This window comes from Ambystoma mexicanum, chromosome 9 (genome assembly GCF_040938575.1).
Source record: "Ambystoma mexicanum isolate Mex_15411 chromosome 9, UKY_AmexF1_1, whole genome shotgun sequence".
NCBI lineage: Eukaryota > Metazoa > Chordata > Amphibia > Caudata > Ambystomatidae > Ambystoma > Ambystoma mexicanum.
The window spans coordinates 13,286,496-13,305,265 of NC_090931.1; the positions used below are offsets into that span (position 1 = coordinate 13,286,496).

The following is an 18,770-nucleotide window of genomic DNA, read 5'->3' on the forward strand; positions in this document are numbered from 1 at the left end:
AAGAAGAGACCACATCACAACATACAGCAAACAACAAAACTGGACCCCCATTATAGATAAAATCTCCTTAAAAACTGCCTCACTCACCCATAAGTCCATTAACAATGCAGCCCCTACCTATCTGATTAACAGATTTCACAGACTAACATCCACAAGACCAATGAGGTTAGCTTACAAAGACTCCCTATCCGTCCCTTCTTACAAACGTGCAACTATAGGTGGGAATAGCTTCCAAGTGAAAGCAGCCAAGCTTTGGAACTCCCTACCACCCACTCTTAGAATGGACCTACCTTACCAAATCTTTCGCTCAAAGATCAAATCCTGGCTGAAGACAACCAGCATCTAGGACCTCCTGGCCCACATCTTGGATACATAACTGCTAACTGTACATATGTTATATTTACCGCTGATTGTTATTATTACTGTATTCGTACCTGTACATATATTACTGTCTGTAACTAAGTCTTGCAAGTTCTTGTATCTGCTGCGCCTTGTTACCCTTGGGCTTTTCGGCGCATTATAAATAATAAACAAACAAACAAACAAACGACTGAACCCGGAGTAGTGCATTGTAGGGTCAAACAGGAATCAGCCTTGCCTGCTTTATTATTTCATGTGAATTTTGAACCCACTCCATGATTTCTTGTGCAGCAGGGACGGGCATAGGTTACCGTTGTTGCGTTGACGTAAATCAATTACTTTTCACACTGTTTCTGCAACATATTCCATGCCATTCAGGATTGGATACAATGTAATTGGTTGAACCTGAATAGTAATAAAAACAGAACTGGCACCTAGTAGCGCTCACTAGGAAAGCTTAACAAGGTTATGAATGCTTTCAACCTTCCTCAATCCTTGTTGCTTGATTCTTTGGCTCAATCAATGCTCGCTAGTGTGAATTCCTTGCTTGTCATCATGTGAGTCTATCTTGGATGTGAAAGCCCAGGTTAACTGTATTGTAGACTGTGCCCTTTTCTTCATGAATCCCTCCTGGCCTCTAGCGGCAGGGGTGTAGGAGATGCCAAGCGAGATTATTGCAATGCCTGATATAAGCCTGATATAAGACATCCATTCATAGGCTGCACGTTCTTTAAACTAGTGTTGCCATGGACATGGCTTCTGCACCTCTTAGAGATCCTGCTGCCATGGTTGCTATGCTTCCATGGCTGCTATGCGTCTCAGACAGCTCCCAATCATCTGGCAGTAGGGTTAAAACCTGATACCCCATCTAGACCACTTTGAGTTCCTAAGTTGCCACTCAAGTTAACCCTCAGAATCCCTCCAGGTTTAGTCTGTGGTCTTCAGGAGGAAAACGCTTCTTTGTGCAGGGTGCTTTGATTTTGGACAGACTCCCTGACACTTTTAGTGCTGAAATATAATCCATTTTTAAAAAGCAACTAAAAATGATATTGTTTTATCATTTGCTGCATTTTGAACTTGTTTCCTGATTGCTCACTGTAACTCCACAGTGCTCAGTTTTGTTCTGTGTGTGCCCTAAATCTTAGTGCGTGCCACACATCATATAACAGAAAATAATACATAACTAAAGCTGCATTTGGGCGAACATGAGCAAACTGAGGACCCTAAAAAACCGGAATAGTGTGCTTCCTTGCAGTACTAAAACAGAAGTGAACAATTTGGAAGAGAATTTAGGGGTGCGTGAGTGTATGCTGGTAACAGCAGGAATCATGGAGGGTCAATAAGACATGAGGTTCTTAACACTGAAAAAGGGAAGACCTGTCGGGAGAAAACGGTTAGGGGGAACAGTAGCGAAAAGAACAATACACCATGTTTCTCTAAACATTGGGCTAGAAGTGATGAAGGTGCCAGCATACGGAGATATTGCAGGGTCAGGGTAGATGGCATACATTGCTTTGTGGACTTCAGAGAGCTCTGAACAAATGAAGTGACATGGGATACATAGATATGAGTGTTCACTGTCTCTCTTTATGCATGTTAGGAAGCTGGCAGCAGCGGGGACCTTTTAATGAAGTCTCTTAGTAGTGATATTTACTTTCTCCTGGGTTAGAATTATTTTTGTGAAGCATTAGAGGAATGCTGCTGGTCAAACTTGGTAAAGAATGTGGTCATAAAAAAGGAAATGATTGGCACTGTAAACCTGGAGCCCCTTTGAAATGTGTGAATAAGGAAAGGTTAGGGTCTGAAAGGACGAGTGCTTTCACGTCGGGGAACACATAGAACACTTTACTAGAAACACTAGCTGGACTTGTGGAGAAGAACACGCTAGTGAAACATAAGTAAATCCTAATTAAAAGAATTAGAATCAGCAAGAGAAGTGTTGTGAAGATTTCATTGTTTTGTTCCATGGTTTGGGTTTAGGGGATGATTGCGTCAGTGGGCCCAATTCATTTATTTATTTATTTGTTGATCATTTGTTAGGTGCCTCAACAACAAACTGGTGTTTCGAGGTACCACAAGGCTAAATGGGAAGGGAGCAAGGAGGTAAATAACAATTGCAAAGAACAGTAAATAAACAATCAAGGTCCTACTAGGCCTTGTGACATTCGGACCTAGGCCTTGTGACATTCGGACGTGCAAGTGCAGCGAAGGGAAGTGTAGGAGGTAGCGAAGTGGGGGGCGGTGGAGGTAGAGGGAGTAAGGTATGCAGAAGTGCTGGAGGGGTCCCGGGAGGTAAGTGCCATGGGGAGCCAGAGAGGAGGCCACTGGCTAAGCGCTAGAGTGGCAGGATGCACAGCTGCCAGACAGAGGGCCTGCAAGGGAAGTGCAGAGGGCGGAGAGGGTGCTGGTGTCGACTGGGTAGGGATCCTGGTAAACTGTGAGATTCATGGGAGGACCAGGTGCCAGTCTCAGTGGCAGTGGGTTGATTAGCAGGAGAAAGAGGTATAAACGAGCAGAGTTTTGAGAAGTTTCCGGAAACTAAGGAGGTCCGGCTCAAGTCAGAGAGAGGACATCAGAGAGAGGACAGGGAGGCTGTTTGAAAAAGAGGCACCAGCCGAAGAGAAAGCCCTGCCCCCCCCACTCTCCGGGGGAAGCGTTTGACAAGCAAAGAGTTGTAGTTAGAGGAGCAGAGGGCTCTAGCAGGGAGGTATTTGGGGAGAGAAACCATTTGCACTGGAGCAAATCAAAATGCTCATGGCATCTCTGATCTGCTCCGGTGCAAATCTGGTCTAATGAGCCTGATACTAGACTCAATGTGGGTTACTAGCTGGCGGGAAGGTGCTTTTGGGATAACTTCTGAATCATCTTTCAAACAGGTGAATCTGAGCCTCAACCCTTTACCTACTGAATGAACACCCTTTTGTAGTGGCGACAAAGAAGGTGCCAACAAAGGTTCTTGCCGATGGTTATGTTGAAGGAGAATCGTCATCAAAACATCAACCCTGACATAAGTTGCTACGAAGTTGAACTTAATTATCCTGCTGTAGAAGGAAATTGTGTTGGGTTTTTCAACTATGCTTTTCAGGAAATTCCTACTTTCAAGCCAGGACAGGGTTGTTTCTGATGCAATTTTTCTAGGACCCTCTTATTGACACTTTAGGAGTGGGGGAATCAATGTCATCAAGAGCACAAGGTTTGGATTAAAACAAATTCAATGCTTTACTAGAGTCCCCTCTGATGGTGATGCAACGCTGAGGAAATCATGTCAATTCTACTCCATGCATCACAGTTTATTGGCCAAATTGTATGGTTGTGAAACTGCCCTTGTTAGAGACAGTCCGAGCATCTGCAATGGCACTGAGGAAAGAGAAAGAACATGCCCACTACTTGTTATTGAACAACAGAAAGAACATGTCAAGCACTAGGTACTTCTTGTCTCGGCTGCTTCTGCTCTTTGTAATATTAATTGTCTACTTTTCCATCTGTACATAACTCTGCAGCCGCTAAAATGTACAATCCCTCGTACTCTGCTTAAATGTCCTCTTAATCTTTGCAAACAGTGTAAAATAATGTTGTCCTTATATTTCATAAACTAAATTGCAAATAATAGTCAGACTCCTCTTAATCCTGGTGCTATTTTATGAGAGTTGTTAGAGATAGTCCTCTCTGCAAAGCACTTTGATAACCCAGCAATGCTAAAAAAGCATAATACCTGTGGATGGAAAAACTAGGCAAATTGATCTTTGTTGGAGACATTGGGCCATTAGTTCCTTAAACTCAGGGCCGAACCCTGGGGAATCCCGCATATGAGATGCTATCCGTTCGTCTCTGGTTCCACTATAAAGAATTTAGTGAACAGGTTTGATGCATATGCAAATTCCCTCCAAGCACTCATTTGACTGGACATGTTCTGCTCCTAGACTCCTAGAGTGGATTATTCACGCTGTGCCATCGCTTGTTTACCACATGTTTATTTTCTTATTAATGTCATATTTGTGCAACCTTCATCTACTACTGTTGATGCTAGATTTCAAAATGGCTATTATTGTGCATTGGCAACAGGTTTTTCAGCGAAACCCCTTCTTGAGAGCGGGATTTTTCCGGATGCCAATTATTTGGCAGCTCTTCCCTGAAGGTAATGAATGGAGACGCACACTGATTCATCCCTCTTTATTGATATATTGCCATGTTTAAAGGCGCGCTATCATTTACTATTTTCTTGTAATTTGTTCCAACAAAAGCAGTCGACAATCGTGCTCATCAGAGACCTCTTTCAAAGTCTGACAGGTGGCAGCACATGCCCAATGCCAAGCAGTTTCCCTAATGCCCACAAGAGTGCACTGTGAGTGTATACTGCTGTGTCACCTGTGAGAAACCTAATGGTATTCTCACTCCCAAGACCCCTGTATCCACTTCTGAGGTGCCAGAGAAAGGCCATTGCTTTTGGTTCCCGACACTGGGGGTGGAGAAGCGAGGGAGGATCACCTGGTTAGAGGGTCCTTGGGAACAGGAAGTGGGGGTACCCTCAGGAGAGACATGGTATCCCCCTTATCGTTTTGATACTCAACCAAACCCTCCCCTGACGTTTATAGGTTATTGTAAGGCTGTTCTCCTAATTTCCCCATGTGTGACATCTGAGAGCACTGAGGCGAAGAAGAAACAACTAAGAGCAATGAAGACTACACAATTTTACCACTTTTGTACTGGGACGAGGAAGATGCCTGCAGGGAGCTGTAAGGATCAGGCAAGTCTCATTATTAGAGATACACACCTGCAGCCTGTCAAGGGTCTGCAGGTGTATAAAGAGGGACTGGTGAACATAACAATGAGCAAGAAGGAGGCCTGCATGGAGGGAACTAGCAGGGGACCAAGCTTCACAGGAGGCAGCTGTGGTGGGATAGATGAGAAGCCAGGAAGTCGACAAACTACCCAGAAGACTTACACAGCCCTTAGCCAGTGGACCGTGTTAGCCGTGCCAGTCTGGGAGCCTCTGTAACCAGAGGTCTGCAGCCAGAGCTGTGAGAGAGCAACCCGAAGAGAGGATGCTGTCCGCATTCACAGAACAGCATTCCGGGTGCCGGCATTAGAAATAAGATGCAGGGCGGACCCACGGAGTGCACGGGGGTAAGTGCCTCGACCGCCGCTGGAAAGGAGACGCATCGGAAACCCACCAACAGAGAAGCCACAAGCCGGTGAGTCTCACAGAGGACCATGCATACCGGGGCGCTACTACAACATTACATTGAATACCAAATGAATGGCACTTTATAACTTAGCGAAAATAATGCTTACTAAATAGCGAATTAAATGGAACTTTAAAATGCAAGCAGAACAATGTTTCTTGAATACCGAACTAAATTAAACTTCAAAATCAAGCGATCCTAATGTTTGTTGAATACCAAATTGAATGGAATGTGAAATACAAGAAACCCAATGAATATTGAATACTGTATTGAATGGACATTTATAATTAAACAGTATAAATGTTTAACAAGCTGTGAATCAATTGAACCCCTGAAATTAAACAAACCAAGCAACTAAAGTAAATATCCTGAATGCCCCAGGGGAGAATAAGGGCACAAGTGTTATACGAAGATTGGTGTGAGTAGAACACCCTCAACTAAACCTTTATGATTGAATGCAGAGTAACAAGGCCAAAAACTTGAGAGGATGTGTGACAAGTATTGGCAAACCCAAGAGGCTAATAAAGGAAAAGCCGGAGGATTAAAAATCTACACATTAAAGTTAAGAGGCCTAATGATTTTTATTTTATTTTATTTTAATTGTTTTTTATAACGCGATTAATACCCGAGTTCGGTTTCTAAGCACAGATACAGGATTCAAACCTGTGTTTCTCTGCATGGTCTTGCTCCCACAACCAGCACATTGCCCCTGTGCTATCCTCCGTTCAGATTAGGGGTACTGGTTGCGTGACCTGTAATGAGTGCACCGTTTGGTCTGACAACGGTGCCTAGACCAGTGAGTCCTACATGTTGATGACTCAAAAATTATATTTTTCCAATGAAGATAAAGTCTTGGGGAAGGGGACCTTGAGGCTTAAGGAGCTACATTGTCTGGTCTTGAGAAGGAGGCCTCAAGACCGTTTATTTTTTCTGAGAACTGTGTTACTTGGAACTTGGTGAAGGGAACTACGAGGATTGACTTTGAACTATATTGAACTGTATTTCTGAAATGGAGAAAGGTAATCTTGAGGCTGTTTCATGGATCTTTCTTACACTTGGGGAAGGAGAGCTGAAAGGAGGCTACAAGCTGGAAGAAGCTCAGAACTTGAGTTGAACACTATTTCTTTTACGTTTGATATCCCTACATTTTGGTTAGTTTTTATTTGATTTTATTTATTTGTATATGATTCCAAAGAATCTTTACAGAAAACATATTATTCGATTTAACATTTGAGTTTAAAAAATCACAAATTCATTATTCATAGACTGTTCATTAAAGACTTCTAACTTTGCAGCTTCATAAGGGATACTTCCTGGAGTGCAATCATTGGGGTACTCAAAGGGAGATTACTCTCAGGAAAGTAACAGTGCAGCCCGTGGGGCAAGCTTAAAATTTCATAGAATTGCATAAAGTGCTTAAAAGTGCATATAATTACCTACAATTACATAAAATGTATGTAACGTACATAAAATTAGGCAAAATCACATAAGGTCACATTACTTAGCATATCATTGTATAGGGCATAAAATCACACCTGAAGTAATAGTAATAATTAATGACTGTGTTGGCCAAGTTAGTGACTATAGGTAAAAAACAGTTGGGTACTCCCCTATTTTTTGGTATCGGGGAATCGGTCTTTAAATGGGGAGGTTATGGGCAAATACTATAAAGAACCAACATATTGATTACCCCTCTCTTTGTCCGTATTGTTGTTTATTGGGTCAGTGCATTTCTACCCTCTTTCATTTAAGTAGAGTAACACTCAATGGCCCTCATTACAACCCAGGCGTTAAGGGGTTAACGGTGCCGTAAAAGGTGGCGGCGCCGTTAAACCCTTAACGCCTGATTACGAGGTCCCTTTGCGGGTTGGAGACTTTAACGCCTGCTTTTTGCAGGCGTTAAAAACCAACCTGCAAAGGGACCTTGGTGCTAAGTACGGTGCCGCAATTTGCGGCACCGTACTTAGCGCCTTCTCCATTCCCATTGAGCCCTATGGGGCAAAAATGGGAATGGGGAAGGGCCATGGCGGCATGGGGAATTACCGTCCCGCCAACCTCGGAATGGGGCGGTAATTCCCCATTCCGCCATGACGGAGTCGGTAAGTTACTGGCATGGACCATGGTGCTATTAGCACCATGGTCCAACGTCAGGGTCGTAATGAGGGCCAATATCTCCACAAGCGCTTTTTTCAAAAAAAATATTTCAATTTTATTTATTCACAAAATCAATATAAAACAAATTGATCTAATATCATAAAAGTAAGGTTAGTGTGTGACTTGGGTCCATATGTTACAGATAAAGTCAATCTTTGAAACAGTCATATCGGACAATGATGCGACAACAGAAATAAAACTTGTTGGTGTCCACTCTTAAGTTTGTCAACTACAGATCAAAAGAAACAAAAAACATCATGTATAATTTACAGATTGTTGAATGGAAATCCTTTAGTATGGTTTCCAAAAGACTGAGGCTGAAAACTGACGTCTCATAGATAGTCAACATATGTTTCGGCCTTTTGGTTGAATGGGGCACTATCTCTAGTGGATGTTTTGGATGTTTTATGGTCTTCTTCAGGATGTTGGAATTTCATTCATACTGATTCAATCACAATACCCCGTGGGTGTTCTAGTAGTTCACACACTGGTTAATAACGAAACTTATTTGGACTTGAGCTTCTCAGTCAGGCTTGGTTACTTGCAAGTTAGTGACTATCAATTGAAAAATTAGTTTGATTACTGTCACTAAAAGGCCAACGGGGTGACACTATATTAGTGTTATTATCAACCCTATTGAAGAAAAGAGAGAGTTCAAGGCACCGAGCTAAAACATCGGGCATGAAGGCACAATAAAATAAAGTTACACATATTCAGGGCATTCGCACTGTGAGTCGTTTTTCAATTTGTCGCCAAAGCCAATACAGAGAGTTATGTATGTACTCCAAGTCAGAGTTTAAACAGTAAGTCCAAAGTGCCTCTCTTTTAATTGAGTCATAACTGTGAACATAACCCCCAACTAATGTCATGTAAATAGGACCCAAAGAGCTGCATTCAGTAAACACATGTTTAAGTGTCTCAATACAGCCTGCTGATCTGCTGGGTTGTAGGTTCCTTATGGAATTGTTCAGTTGATAAGAAATCCCCTAAAAGCAACACACACTTCCTCCTTTCCCTCGCCACATTAATCAGGAAGATTCCTTCCAGATTCCCATGCTGGATATGTCCATCAACTCTGACCTCCAGAGGAGAGGGCCCCTCACCCTATTCTTTTCCCCTCTGTGGCTTCTATCCAACCTTCAGATCCACCAAAAAGAGACCTTCATTCAAGAGAAAATCCATGATCACCCCCTCTAACAGGAAACCTGTGAAATGGCATCTCACCACAAGGACATTTCCTAATCTCCTGCTGAGAGTCAGTAGAGTAGTGCATCAGTAACAGGGTGAAAATATAATTATTTCCTTTTCAAGACTGAGTTGTGCCTAGGTCAAAAATAAAATATGTGAGCTGGGGAATATATGCACAGATCGAACGAGAACAATAAAGGCTAAAAAAAGAACTATCTTAGTTCTGTTATACTTACGGCCTGAAGAACAAGTCGTGAAGCCCTGTGGAAGAGAGAAGAAAACTGTGTGAGGCTGGATAAATGAAGAATGCATTGTCAGATGTTACATTTAATTATGAAACAGTGCTTAGCCTGGCATGGGACTTCCTCTTTCCTACCCTATCCCTATCGTCCTTCCACAGGCAACTGCATGCTTCTGAACCAACATAGGACAGTGTTCCTGAAATCCCTTTGAATTCTTTGAGGCTCATGCTCGCGTTCCCTCTAAATTGCACGGAGGAAGCAATTTGCATCTGTTGTGGGAGAGGATCTAAATGCAGCGCAGGAATCCAAACAGATTCTGGTTTCTGTGATGCACTTACCCCAATACCAAAATGGATTGTAAATGCCTCTGTCTATCTAGGCACCTGGCGAGACACATCTAAATAGAGTCTTACTGAATCCACCAGCTTTGAGCAGATGCAAACACCTGGCAGATTCCATAGAAAACTGAAAGTTGATGACTGGAAGGTTTTCAATTGTTAGTATGATATGATATGATAATTTATTTGTATCGCGCTCATACACAAGTGTTTCAGAGCATGACGAGGCAAGGGAGGGGAACAAGGGAGGACAAAACAAAGATCTTATTAGGCCCAGTGACATTGAGAACGTGCAATTGCAGGGGAGAGGGCAGGTGGAAAGTGCAAGGGAGAGGGGAGAAGTGGAAAGTCCTGAGCAAGGGATAAAAACAACAACAACTGGTAGTGCAGCCAGCAAGTGCAAGGGTTAAGACGCAGACAAGGGGTGTCTGATAAGTGCAGGTAAGGGGACTGTACGGTCACATATACAGACCCAAGTGCAACGCTTGCCAGGAGGCAGTGCGGGTTTGTGGCTGGGTGGGCAGGGACATGGGCCCGAAATCAGAGGTAACCAGGTGCACGGTGAGGAAGCAGACAGATGAGCAGGGGAGAGGAAGAGCGAAGGCAGAAGCAAAGAGGACGGTCTTGAGGTGCTTCCGGAGATGGTTTTTCTCAAGTTTCAGAGTGGCAGGGAGGCTGTTCCAGAGGGAATCCCCATCTGAGAAAAGTGATCTACCCCCAACTCGTTGCTTGAAGAAGCAGGTCGGAGGTCGAGGAGCGAAGAGCTCGAGTGGGAAGGTATTTACGGAGGGAGAGTTGAAGGTATTTTGCACCAGAAAGCCTTGTGGACAATGCAAAGGGTCTTGAATTTAATAATTGCAGCCACTGGGAGCCAATGAAGAGATTTCAGGGCTGGAGAGATACAATCCCACGGCTTGAGGCCAAGGACAAGTCGTGCAGTCCTGTTCGGGATGAGTTGTAGAGGGCGGAGAGAAGAAGCAGGCAGATTTAGAAAGAGGCTGTTGCAGTAGTCCAACCTAGAGAGAACCAGAGCTCTAGAGACAGAAAGCTTCTTGGGGAAGGAGAGGAAAGGAAGAATACCTCTGAGGAGGTGCAATTGGTAGTTTGACTTCTTAGAGATGTCAGAGATGTGAGAAGAAGAGGAGAATGTGGAGTCGAAGATGACCCTGGGGTTCTTAACCTCACAGGTGGGAGCAGGAAGAGGGCCAAGGGATGCTGGCCAGAGAGTGACAGGTGAGGAGGGTGCAAGTGTGTCAATGAGGAAAATCTCAGTCTTACTGACATTAAGGCAGAGATCATTGGCGGTACACCACTCCTGGATAGCAGACAGACAGTCAGAGATGAGAGAAGGAGAAGAGGTGGCAGAGGGAAGCCTGAAAACGAGCTGAGTGTCATCCGCATAGCACTGAAGTTGGAGCAGAGAGCGGCAATGCAGTGGGCAAGGGGTGCCAGGTATTGGTTGAGCAGCCAGGGAGAGAGGTTAGACCCATGGGGACCACCACAGATACAGAGTGAGATAGACTAAAGGAAGGACCCAAGTTGGACCTGGGAGGGTCGATCAGAGAGGAAAGAGGTCAGCCAGGCCATGGCCTGATCGGTGATACCCAGGTTATCACAGAGACTGTTGATCAGGATGGCATGGGTGACTGTGTCAAAGGCAGAAGAGAGATCGAGTAGGATGAAGACAGAAGGGATGTTAGAGTCAAGGTTGGAGAGCAGGTCTTCACGGATGTTCAGGAGAGCCGTTTCCATGCTTCTGGCAGCTCTAAAGTCAGACTGATGGTCACAGAGACAACCAACAGAATCAGTGTGAAGATTAAGCTGGGAGATGGCCAGTCTTTCCTGGAGTTTGCTCAGGAAAGGAGTGATGGAGGTTGGGCGATAGTTAGCCGGGTATGATGGGTCGGCTGTGGTTTCTTGAGAAGAGGGTGCACAAGAGAGTGCTTCAGAGGGGAGGGGAAGGCTCCAGAGGCGGAGGGGAGGTTGCAGAAGTTGGCCAGGGCAGGAGCAAGGGTGTCAATATGGTCTTCGATGGTTTTAGATGAACAGGGAAGAACCTGTTTTGTCGAGACTTTCATAGATCATACTTGTCTAGCAAACTCGTCAGGGGAGAACAGAGGAAAGGGAGAGAAAGAGGGAGGGGGTGGCTGCAGGAGGGCCAGAGTTAGCAGATAGAGAAGAGGGAAGAAGAGGAGAGGACACAAGGGTGGACAGGATGTCCTGTGTTTTATAGATGAAATGGGAAGCCAGGGCCGTGCAAAGGGCCTCAGAGGTGACAGGAGAGGTAGAGACTGCAGCAGGGTTGGCCAGCTTCCTGCAGATTTTAAAGAGTTCGGCCGAGTTGTTAGATGCCGCAGAGACGCGGGCTTGGATGTGGGCTCTCTTCTTAGTTCAGACAAGGAACCAGTATTGCCTTAGGAGCAGGCTGCAGCCCAGTTTGTCAGAGGATGTACAAGAAGCCCGCTATTTCCTCTTAGCCACCCTACACTCGTGTTTAAAGGTAGCTATGGCGGAGTCATACCAAGTGTTGTACTTTGCTTTGGGCTTCAGGCAGATCCTCTAGACAGGGGCAAGAACATCCAGAGTATCAGAGATAGAAGAGTAGAGCATGGAAGTGGCTGTGACAGGATGTGAGTCAGCCAGAGGAGGAGGAGGGGGAGAGAAAGTGGCAGCGAAAGCTTCAAATGACACTCGCTTCATGGGTCGGATGACTGAGAAGGTAGTTGCAGTATTGGAGTTGGCTTGGCCTGAGGGGTATAGAGAGGGGGAGATGGGAGGAAAGGAGGGAGTGATCACTCCAGGAGAGAGCAGTGGTCAGAGGGATAGAGAGGGGAAGGTCAGAGGGGATCAAAACATCCAGTGTGTGCCCTGCAGAGTGACTCGGGCCAGAGGGGAGAATAGAAAGAGAGAGAGAATCGCAGAAGACACGAAAGAGTCCAGAGGAGGAACAAGGGGCATCCAGATGGACATTGAGGTCACCAAGAAGGAGGAGTTGGGTGGTTGAGACCAGGAGGGAGCAGGAGAGGTCCGCCCATTCAGAGAGGAAGGAGGTGATCCGACCAGGTAGCCATGGTAAGAGAGTGGCAGGAGAGAGAGAAAGCCTGCAAACAAGGCATTAAAAAGAGGAGTAGGTCTGCATAGGAATGACAGAGGCAGGAATCCAATCCGGGAAGATCAGGGCTACACCCCCTCCGGACCGGGTGGATCTGGGTGTGGAGAGGATCTTGTAGCCGTCAGTAGGAGAGTGTCAAAGCTCATGACAGAGCTGGCCGTGAGCCATGTTTCGGTGAGACCGAGGACATTGAGGTCAAGTTCTTCCAGGAGGCGGCAGATGTCAGAGAAGTGTTTGACGGCTGAGTGAGAATTGAGAGTGGCAATATGGAGAAGGTTGCCATCATTGAAGGACTTCTGGGGAGGAGTACAGATCAGAAGTATGGCCTGCAGAGGTGTAGACGGAGCCCGAGGGGAGGCAGGAAAGGAAGGAGGAGAGAGCAAGGTAGCCAAGGTGGAGGCAAAAGGGGTAGGCAAGGAGGCTAAGGAAGCGAGAGAGGGCACAGCAGGAGATGAAAGGAATTTGATGAGGCATGGGAAGCGTCTAGCAAAGAGGAGAAGGTTGGCCTGAGGGCCTTGGACCAAGACATTGCCATTCAGATAAACATTAATGATGACCTTAGAGGAGTAGAAGGGGGCTGGGAGGGCCTTCCGGCGGGTGCCACCATTAATGGGAGAAGAGGAGAGAGCACAGAGATCAAATGAAGAGTCCATAGATCTGGCGAGGGAACGACAAAGAGGATGTCGGTGAGGGTCTGTCTGGAGGAAGTGCTGGTATAGGTGTCAGCAATAGGGAGACCAGGGTTAGAGACCAAAATATCCTTTTTGAACTTCTTCCTGCCAGACTTAGTGAGAAGGGAAGGATAGTCATTGGAGATAAGATAGGAGAAACAGAGAGCGCCATTGGTGAGGTAGAGAGAGACCTCTGGCATTGCTATGTGCAATCCTCCAGACCATCACAGAATGGGATAGACCTTATGCTTATCAGGCTTGGTCCCACCCCAAAATGGGAAGTCTAGCTGGAACTGCTATGTCACTTCCCTTCTTATGAGACAATCAGCATCCCGGGGTATATCTCCGCAACATCAGTGAGGTGTAGCTCACAGCTAGGCACAGCAGTCTTGGGACCTCCATCTGGGCATACCTGCCCCACTCGTGATGACATTTACAATAGCCCCCTGAGTCACACTGGTAGATGTCCCATGAGTTAGCCTGGGGACTTTGTCACAATATTTATACTTTTATGTAGAGCAAACTTGCCTGGGAACCAATGTCTAAGAAGGGGCTATAGGGGCTGTTACGAGCATGTGGCGAGAAGAAGATGCATTGTACACAGCCACGGGAGGACACAGTCTAGGGAGAGCAGGGTGCAGGGGACACCGTCTAAGGAGAGCAGGATGCATGGGACACGGTCTAGGGAGCGCAGGATGCAGGGGACACAGGAAATGGACATTGGCCCTCATTCCGAGGTTGGTGGTAGTCATGGCACTATTTGCACCATGACTGCCACCAATACAGGTCCGGCACCGGAATAGTTCAATGGGTCTTACCGGTGTAGTCTTACCTTTGTGCACGGTAAGTCCCCATTGAAAATGCCATTCCCCATTCCCATTGAGCCCCCATAGGCGCGACTTGCGAGCCCGTTATTAGCGCCCTGGTCCCTTAACGGGTCTCGTCCAGAACGCCTGGTCAGACCTGCCGTTCCTGGTGGGACCCGCTAAGGGACCTTGTAGTAGGGCGGTAAGGGATTACCGGCAACGGTCTCCTTACCGGTGCCCGGAATCCCTTACCGCCCAACTTGGAATGAGGCCCATAGTCTCAAGTGAGTAGGGTTCAGGGGGCACAGTCTAGGTAGAGTAGGGTGCATTGGACACAGTCTAGGGAGAGCAGGATGCAGGGGAAACGGGTAGATGACACAGACTAGGGGGGAGGATGCATGGGACACAGGTAGGGGACACAGTCTAGGAAGAGGAGGATGCAGGGGACATAGGTAGGGGATACAGTCCAGGAAGAGCAGGATGCAGGGGACATAGGTAGGGGACACAGTCTAGAGAGGGTAAACTGCAGGGGACATGGGCTAGGGAGACCAGGATGCAGGGGACACAGTCTAGGGAGAGGAGGATGCAGGGGGCACAGTCTAGGGAGAGGAGGATGCAGGGGGCACAGGAAGTGGACATAGTTAGGGAGAGCAGGATGCAGGGGACGCAGGTAGGGGACACATTCTAGGGAGAGGAGCATGCAGGGGAAACAGTCTACGAAGAGCAGGATGCAGGCGACACAGGTAGTGGACACAGTCTAGGGAGAGCAGGGGGGAGGGGACACAGTCTAGGGAGAACAGGATGCCACAGTACACAGGCAGGGGACACAGTCTAGGGAGAACAGGATTCAGGGGACACAATCTAGGGAGAGCAGGATTCAGCAGTACAGAGGCAGGGGATACAGTCTAGGTAGAGCAGGATTCAGGGGACAGTCTACGAAGAGCAGGATGCTGGAGACACAGGTAGTGGACACAGTCTAGGGAGAGCAGGGGGGAGGGGACACAGTCTAGGAAGAGCAGGGTGCAGGGGACACAGTCTAGGGAGAGCAGGATTCAGCAGTACAGAGGCAGGGGACACAGTCTAGGGAGAGCAGGATGCAGGGGACACCGTCTAGGGAGAGCAGAATGCAGGGGACACAGTCTAGGGAGAACAGGATGCAGCAGTACACAGGCAGGGGACACAGTCAAGGAGAGCCGGATGCAGGGGACACAGTCTAGGGAGAGCAGAATGTAGGGGACACAGTCTAGGGAGAGCAGAATGCAGCAGCACACAGGCAGGGGACACAGTCTAGGCAGAGCCGGATGCAGGGGACACAGTCTAAGGAGAGCAGAATGCAGAGGACACAATCTAGGGAGAGCAGGATTCAGCCGTACAGAGGCAGGGGACACAGTCTAGTGAGAGCAGAATGCAGGGGACACAGTCTAGGGAGAACAGGATGCAGCAGTACACAGGCAGGGGACACAGTCTAGGGAGAGCAGGATTCAGCAGTACAGATGCATAGGATACAGTCTAGGGAGAGCAGGATGCAGGGGACACAGTCTAGGGAGAGCTGGATTCAGGGGACACAGTCTAGGGAGAGCAGGATGCAGGGGACGCAGCCTAGGGAGAGCATGGCGCAGGGGACAGTCTATTGAGAGCAGGATTTGGGGTGGTTTCACAGATTATCAGTCGAGATTTTCTTTAAAGCGTCTTCAGCCTTTTCCTGAATTGCAAGAGAGATGGAATCACTCATGCCGAGTGAACCACTGCCTTCATTGTCTTTCCTTTTTGCAGTTCTTGGTTTGCATTTTGCCTAAATCCAGGCTTGTAGGGTGCCTCTCTCTTTTTAAGAGATGTTAGGTTTGTTGGCAAGGGAAGCAAGTCTTTGGTGTTTAGTGCCCTGCAGGTGGTGTAGGCTACTTTAAAGGTGATGTGATCCTGGAGGGGCAGCCATGTAGTCTCCTCAAGTTGATATGGTCGTGCTTCCTCAGTCCTTTGAAATGGGCTGCTGTGTGCAGCATGATCTTGGTGGATGGGCCTGGGGGCTAGAGTGGTGTTGGGGACCCTAGCCTCGAGGGCGTGGCCGTCATTCAGGTGAAAGGTGACCAGTCCTTTGTCGATGGTTCTGAAGTCCAGTTTAGGAAGCTTGTGTCTGATATTCCAGTAGACGGAGAGATGCGGTTTTACTCTTCATGTTGAGATGAGTCTTGTGGAGGTATCCCAGACACTTTAGAGTTCCAGTGATGTGGCTTGGACAGGTGGGAGGTGAAGCCATCGACTTTCATAGCATCTGTGCTTGCTTCATGTTTCCTTAGAGGAAGAGTTCTGTCTTTTTTTGGTTAAGTGTCAGGTATGTTGTATCAGAGATCAAAATAAAGATTTGCTGAGCAGGGTCTAAAATCGGCTCCTGGATATCAGGGCTCACCTTGCGATCAGGGAAGAAAGAGTTTGTGCATAGCATACTGCAAATCTACCTTCCAGGTGAGGTACAAACAGTCACTTTTTGTCCTTTCTGTAATGATCCATTATGCCTTAAATGTATCCCAAAACTGTTTATCCATATTATCAAACGGTCCGATGGCCATTCATCGACAGTTTTTCGATGGGTTTTTTCCCAATTATTTTTCTCGAAAAAACGCATTGAAAATATATGGGGTAAATAAGTGGTGCAGGGTTAGGGAATAGTGTAAAATTAATAGGGAAAGGGAGGGGTTGAGGGAGGAACTCCAAAAATAAAAAATTATTGAGAAATGAAAAATTGGCAAAAAAAACATCAAAAAAAGACTGTCGATGAATGAACATAGAACCTATCAAACACAAAGGTAATGCCATTCCGGTGCACCAGTTGGCCTGCGGCGTCAAAAGCAGCTCATGCCAGCTGCGCCCATGCCAGCTGCTAGTGTAAAGCTATCCAGTCTTTTCTAGGCTGCAAGCAGGATCTAAGCAGCTCCCAGAAATTGCGATCCCCGGGCTGTAAAGATCCAGTCTGGGAGTCTGGACTAAAGTTAGTGCGATATCTCGTTGTGTGGCTTCATGAAGTCCTTGCAGATAACATGTGAGAGGGTGGATCCTGGGGGAACTCCAACACCTGGATGCGCTAGTGGCCATTGGTCAGGTCCGATGGGCGCTATCCATTTCTGAGCTCTATCCTAAAAGCTCATGTTTGAATGTAGAAAGTGGATCATGTCCTGTAGTCCTCCGTGCCACACGTTGCTGAGACGACGAATAGGAGCAGAAGGCTCTGTCTCGCGTGTCCAGAATACATGACTTGGAGGTTGGCTGTTGTGCTGCCAGCTTGATGGCTTTGCAGGGACTCGTGTTGGTGGATCCTGTCCTGCTGTTTGTAGGGCAACTGCTTTTTTTGATTCCTTTTCCGTTGAGGGGTAGATTGGTAAAGGGTCTCCAGTTTGCAAAGTCATCTGGGCCGAATGTCGATTTCTAGAGTGGCGCTCACAGACTGACTGACGGAGAGAGAGTGAGTGCTAACTCAGCATATCGTATGCCGGGTACAGCTAGCACCTTTTCCATTCCTGGTTCTGTAGCTTATTCTTCAGGAGAACAGTTGCTCTTCCGTGATGTAGAACAGTCCTACTTGTTAGTATGCACTTAGTTCAATGGCATCTACTTAATGGCGCTTCTCGAAGAGGCGAACCGCCCCAACAGTGCAGCGTTTGCTAATGGTAAAGGGGAAGGCTACATTGCCATGCCAATCTTTACAGTTCGCCAGAATGTGTGTACTGGGGGGCCCCAGAATGCATACAGAATAAACTACATCCATGATCATGTGTGGGCATGTTAACATATGGTTGACAGCTTGAGGTTACAGCAGTTTACACCAGCTCCCCAGTCCCCCACTAGCTAATGCCGTGACTGCCAGTACTCCATCGGCTGGTTAGTGGCTAGAACTAATATGGCTGAGACAATGCATCCTCTAGTACTATGCCTTTTCTAGCACGGTTAACCCCTCACTCCCACCCAACCATGCAGTGCATTGAAGCCCAGCACACTGGGCACATCCACTCCAGGCGCTTGTGCCACTGCCTAAATGAAGGGGGTCATCCTCTGGCATGGGGAAAAGGCTCACTTGGGTTGTTGTCTCGGTTCCTGACGATGTACTGGAACACCACAAGCATTACCACAGCAGTAATCACCATGCCACCAAGGCAAGCCCCAATCACAGCTGGGTAAGCGTTAAAAGGCGGATCCGCTAGAAAAGAGCAAAGACAATTTAAGTAATGTGAAACTATGCAAGAATGTGCATGCAGAAGACGAATGATGAGTCATCAGAGCTACTTTCTGCAAATCCATGCACTAGTTCACATTGTCCAGAGCAGGTTTCAGACTTATAACATGTGGGACACATATACATCAGGACCGAGTGCTTAACTCACGAATGCCTTTGCCTACCAGCACACCACTTAGTGGGCCAGCATGCAGTGGGGGCGACGGAGAAATTAATTTCATAAATATTTGTAAAGTTGATTAATACCAAACAATTCAAGCATTACATGCCTAAAAGAACTATTCAATAATGGAATTTTCCTTAGTAAATCCAATAAAAATTGTTTTCCTATTCCCTAAACACATGGCGGAGGTAAAAGCCCTGTGCTTCACATCCTCATTTCTTTTCCATCTTACCGTCCTGGAAAGCAATGTTTCCACTGCATCATACTGGACTGGATTCTGCACACACAGCTGGCTCCCCAGCAGGAAACCTGCTCCCCAATCTGTGCAGGA

General features: G+C 46.8%; 1 protein-coding gene across 2 annotated transcripts in view; it reads right to left on the reverse strand.

Annotated features, from left to right (window-relative positions):
- The window catches only part of VSIG10L2 (V-set and immunoglobulin domain containing 10 like 2), a 488,239-nt gene that overhangs the window by 21,663 nt on the left and 447,806 nt on the right, over nt 1-18,770 (reverse strand). For both annotated transcript variants that reach the window (XM_069614080.1, XM_069614081.1), the window contains 2 exons: nt 18,118-18,240; nt 9,122-9,146 (listed from right to left, as the gene is read on the reverse strand). In XM_069614080.1, coding sequence (XP_069470181.1) covers nt 9,122-9,146; nt 18,118-18,240 — 148 coding nt within the window. The remainder of the gene's footprint in view (nt 1-9,121; nt 9,147-18,117; nt 18,241-18,770) is intronic.